Here is a 5,621-nt window from a genome sequence, read left to right as displayed (position 1 = left end):
ATATATCGCTGAAGATTCTGATGTGATATCCTGCGAAAATATTTTGCGGACAGAGAGAGAGAGAGAGAGAGAGAGAGAGAGAGAGAGAGAGAGAGAGAGAAGTGCGCACATGGGCTTTTATATATTAGGATATTGTTTTTTATCATACTAGTGCAGACTAGGTATGAAAAATATATTATGTAGATTACTTGTGTATATTATTCCTACTAGTGCTGGGTATGGGAAGTATCTCATTTAGATTACTTGTTGGTATTATTCCTGCTAGTGCTGCATGTTGCGGACTAGTTAAGTTAAGTATGTATCATTGTAATACTTGTTGGAAGTATGGTGCACTAACCGTAACCTATTTTATGACACCCGTGTATTTTTGTAGCCTACACGTGGAAGTAATCTATTGTTGATTTCATTTGTTTTAGGGTTATATAGCTGTTTATGGCGTGGACATTCATGAACCAGCCGTATACGGAGTTGAAATAAAGCAAGGATCTAACAACCAAACGTCATTTCGTTGTGTGTTATCTCCCAGGGTCAGTCCTTTTAAACACTACACCTCAGTGGGTAATATTATCCCTACTGACTCAATTGAGGTAGTATTACACACATAACGCTTTAAATTAATGTTTCAAGTGTATTTATTTTCTAATTGAACTTTAAGTCAGTAGTTCTAACCTTAATAACTGATTTAGCCTTACAAACTCACAATCACATACGCAAAAAACGGATAATCTATAAAAACAAAAGCACACATTGACATTTGATAAACTAACGAATCATGTTAAGCTTTTAAGCATAAGTTTAATGAAAACGGTGATACTCTAATGTGATGAATGCAATGTGTAAAATAGCTTTAGTACACACATATTAAAAGTAAGATTTCATTAAAAAATCAGTTTAACACCCCAGCTCATTCTACACCCGCCTGGACGCCTGTCTGTATCATCACGGTAATAATCTGTCCACTGATTGGCCACAGCACACAGATCTCTAGAAGGGGCGGGGCCGCACTGTCCGCCATCGCCGTCAGGGTACCACGAGAAACACATCTTCGATGTTCTCATCCACAGTGGTGCCGAACTTGGGACCTCCAGCTTCCACTGCATCCTGCAACCACCGTTCCGCCTGTCAGTGTCGTCTCGGTACTCTGGTGTGAAGTTGTTGATGTTTGCGCAGAGTAAAGACGCATCCCCGCCTCCACATTGTCCACCATCTCCGTCAGCGTACCATTGGTAACAAACTCTAACTTGGTTAAACCAAGTTGGGAACCCGCTAGACTGGAGACCCCACTGCATACGACATCCGCCTGCGCGTCTGTCTGTATCGTCCCTATACACGGATGTCATAGAATTTGGTTTCGCGCAAAGAAGATTCGCTGCTCCACCTCCGCATTGACCTGCATCGCCGTCAGCCCGCCATTTAAAACATAAATTTGTGTTGTCTGAAAACCAATTAGGAACGATAATCTGATCTTCTATAAACTTCCCTAAATCCTCAACCTCGCTTTCAACCAGAAGAGCTTTGTTAAGCATTGTCGTGACTCTTTCATTACCTCTGTTCAAAACAGCGTCGTCGGATTTTCTTTTAGCTGCAGCAATAAGTCGAATCAACTCGTTCAAATAACTACGAAGAACGTAGTTTCTAACTGCTGTCTCCATGGACGTTCTCTTCGTCTCGTCTGATATTAGATCACTGATTGGTTTAAGCTGACCAGAAAAGAGCCATGGGTCAAGATCGACACTAGGTTGCCATCTCTGGAACCCGCTTTGGGTCAGAAGATTTGTGTCGCCCCCGTAGTACTTCACAGTTTGCGTGGTGGAGCTTTCAAATCTTTGATCAACTGTGGTGGATCCAGTTACCGTTCCTCCGCGTAAAGAAATGATTTTCAAGAAAGATGCCTTGGCGTTTCTTTGAATCTCTCTTTCTGTTTGGGAATAAAAATAATCTGTGTTTGTTTCAAACAGCATCCAGATGAAACCACCGAAATTGGCACTGGAGAAATAGTGAGTACCAAACTCATTGATAAACCGGTTGTAAGCAATAGGGTTAGAGGCGAAAGTTCCTGTAAGCATTCGATCTATGTAGATTTGGGCAAATCGATCCAATTCAAGAGCCCACGACGGGTTGACGTCAACACGAGTTGCTGACTCAAACGACGACACGTCACAGATATACTTGGAGCTGTTGGTGATTGTGTTCTGGAGCTTCTTGTAGTTCTGGCTGGCTGAGAAGGAAAATTTAAACAGAGAACCTTCTCCGCCCACATCAGAAGACATTGAGCGTCTGACTTCGTTGTAGGTTTTGTAGATGTTGACGTCAGCTGTCAGCCATCCTCCCGGAACTGACGTCATATGCCAGATCTGCAAAACGATAAAATATATTAGGTCTTTGTTAAAAATTAAAAGCAAATAAGTAATAGGATATAGTTCAAATTGACATTTGACCCGGAAGATATAGAAATTGTTGACGTGGTTTACGGACCTCCTAGTGACTACATACATGTAGGGACATGAAGCAAATAATTCGCAGTTTTCTTATGAACTAATGTACTGTTTATTTAAATAAAAACGCAGTTATTTAACTACAGAATTAACCACATAATGTCTACATCCAACAAGAGAAGAACAGGTGTAAGGGGTGACATCAAACAAAAAAAAACTAGTTGGTAGAAGTACGTTGGTAAATTTGTTTATTGTCAGTTCTCATTGTAGATTACTTTAAAATGCAAGAATACAAAAACAAATGCAGTTATATAGACCTCGCGTGACATGTAACAACTTGACGTCAATGATTCTAACCTACAAAAGATGCCCACCTTGGTATACACACATAAACGAGAACAAAAATGTGTAAAAAGAATATTTTTAGCAGCAGAGCGGCAGGGATGGGTCGGTGAGATGCGCAACGGAAAACTGCGCACAAACAAAGCGCGCAAGAGCATTTTTGTTTCCTCAGTTCGAAAAATTACAAATATAGACAAAAAATAACTACATGTACATTTTAGCGTAATAAAAAACTTTTCCGCGAAATATGACGGCATTAAAGTGTATTAGTATAACTAGTTATCATTTGCGCATTTTTCTGAGAACATGATTGGGCGGACCAAGTCTGCCGCATAAATTCTACCATAGTAAACTTCGGATCTCACCTGGTCAGGTAGCTGGTAAACCGTCCCTGCTGGACTTCTCCAGTTCCTACCACTGTTGCAGGAGAAATTGAGCACCGGATTCTTAAAGCCGCTGTTGCCTTGGAAATCGATGGGCGCCAAGTCTAGCGTGGTGATGTCAACACCTCGGAATATTTTCTGAACACCAGGGGGCGGGTTGGAGCACTCCGTGACACCAGAAGCACGTGTTATCAACAGGCACACGGAAGCGAGAAAACCCAAGAGATGCTGGTAGACTACCATCTTGTTTGAAACTGGAAAGAAATTACACAATTATTGCACTTGTTATAAAGCTGCACAAAAATAAAGTGGGTGGGGGAGGGTTTATAGTGGTAAGTAAATAAATTTAAATGTTCCACATCGTTTAAAGCAGATTTGGGATTACACATAGGACCTACAACTCTGGATCATATGATAACAAATAATCACGAAACATCTGAATGAGCAATATTTGTTATTAGCAATTCAATGAGTACGGTGATTTCAGAATCCATTTACAACCACATAATAGGCTCAAATACATGATTACAAATACTCTTCGAATTACAATTCACATATTCACATTATATATATATATATATATATATATATATATATATATATATATATATATATATATATATATATATGTATATATATATATATATATATGTATATATATATATATATATATATATATATATATATATATATATATATATATATATATATATATATATGTATATATATATATATATATATATATATATATATATATATATATATAGGGAGAAAAATCTTCATAAAACGAAATACTTACTTAGCCAAAAACGCATATATAAGGCTATGAAATGTGTAGGCCTACTGGTGTTATTTATAATGGGGCTGACAATGCAAACCAGGATCTTTGTCTAGCACATTTTTTATCCGAGGTGACCTATATAGTGGCTGGGGAAAACAGAGTTGAGTAAATTACCGGTTTTTTTTTCCACGTAGCTTCAAGTTGTGGCCGAACATTACGTCCGGTTTGAGATCCTGGTTTTATAAGTATGTTCCTTTTTTAATTAGTTCGGTTATTTAAGTACGTTCCGTTTTTAATTAGTTCGGTTATTTAAGTATGTTCCGTTTTTAATTAGTTCGGTTATTTAAGTATGTTCCGTTTTTAATTAGTTTGGTTATTTAAGTACGTTCCTTTTTTAATTAGTTCGGTTATTTAAGTATGTTCCGTTTTTAATTAGTTTGGTTATTTAAGTATGTTCCGTTTTTAATTAGTTTGGTTATTTAAGTACGTTCCGTTTTTAATTAGTTTGGTTATTTAAATACGTTCCGTTTTTAATTAGTTTGGTTTGATAAGTATGTTCCTATTTAAAATTAGTTTTGTTATTTTAGTATGTTCGATTTTTAATTAGTTTTGTTTCGTAAGTATATTTCGCTTTTAGGTTTTATATTATCAATGATGACTATGTTCGTGTTTAATTAGGTTTTGCCCGTTAAGCGTTTCGATTACTGTCTTTTTAAATAATAAATAGCACTTTGGTTAAAATCTACATCAGGGGCGTCGCTCTAAGCCTGAAGAAAATACACCGATGCATAAAACCTTGCATACCTTTGTAGGCCACATATTAATTTCTGCGAGGTAGTAAAACATGAATTTAAATGGTTTTTACATCTTAGCAAAGACATTAAGAATGAAGAAAGATTTTAGCATTAAAAAAATATAAAAAAGTGGATTACAAAGATTAAATTCTAATTTTTGCAGATATTTTCGTAGGTCTTTAATATTTGTTGATTTATTGCTATAATAACACATGTATTCGTAATAATCTTGACCACATATTTGGTACAGAATTCAAGTTAGTAGAGAAAAGCCGTCTGGTATTGCTTTCTATTGTTACTATAAAGGGAATATTTTGCATGCGAAGTAGTCCTTTTATAAATGTGTATTATATATTGAAAGTATGTATGTGTTATCCAGTGTCTAGAATATGCTAAAAGGATTAATAAAATTTCGTATTTGTTTGTCTTACATATTTTCTAGTTTCGAAAGAACCATACGATGATTAGACCTACATCATATAGACCACTTGCAAACGTTGTATGAATATATAGATATCGATAAATATATATAAATTATAAATGTAGTAGAATATTATATGTATATATATATATTTAAATTATTAATATACAAAGGCATATATATATATGTATATATATATATATATATATATATATATATATATATATATATATATATATATGCCTATATATGTATAATATGCATTAGTATATGTATATAGATGCTATATTATTATGTATATATCTAGAGAGGCCTTAATACTGATATGTTCGTGGAAATTCGAGACACCTAAACACGTGCTGTATAATGTAACTAGGCATACTGCCTAGCTTCGGTTAGATTTTCAAAAACATGATAATTTGAATACTAATTATTTAGTGATGGATGAGGTGTGGAGTGCTTAAA

The 5,621-nt window shown here is 35.4% G+C and overlaps 1 protein-coding gene across 1 annotated transcript; it reads right to left on the bottom strand.

Annotated features, from left to right (window-relative positions):
- Positions 1-793: 793 nt before the first annotated feature.
- LOC131929733 (perivitellin-2 67 kDa subunit-like) lies at positions 794-3,407 on the bottom strand. The gene is made up of 2 exons (XM_059286080.1): positions 3,143-3,407; positions 794-2,354 (listed from the first exon to the last, which is right to left on the bottom strand). The coding sequence occupies exons 1-2, from the start codon at positions 3,401-3,403 to the stop codon at positions 879-881; spliced, it is 1,737 nt and encodes a 578-aa protein (XP_059142063.1). The 5' UTR covers positions 3,404-3,407; the 3' UTR covers positions 794-878.
- Between the last annotated feature and the right edge of the window lie 2,214 nt (positions 3,408-5,621).

Source organism: Physella acuta, unplaced genomic scaffold (assembly GCF_028476545.2).
Source record: "Physella acuta isolate Inbredline_101_S28 unplaced genomic scaffold, ASM2847654v3 ptg001665l, whole genome shotgun sequence".
Lineage (NCBI taxonomy): Eukaryota > Metazoa > Mollusca > Gastropoda > Physidae > Physella > Physella acuta.
The sequence above is the reverse complement of the archived record's forward strand: the minus strand, read 5'-3'. Positions and strand labels throughout refer to the sequence as shown.

Bases quoted from the DNA above. Each gene is read 5' to 3' on its own strand.
- LOC131929733 (XM_059286080.1), bottom strand. From the start codon at position 3,403: ATGGTAGTCTACCAGCATCTCTTGGGTTTTCTCGCTTCCGTGTGCCTG. The intron at 2,355-3,142 runs GTGAGATCCGAA...ATCGTTTTGCAG, and splicing joins TTTACCAGCTACCTGACCAG to ATCTGGCATATGACGTCAGT.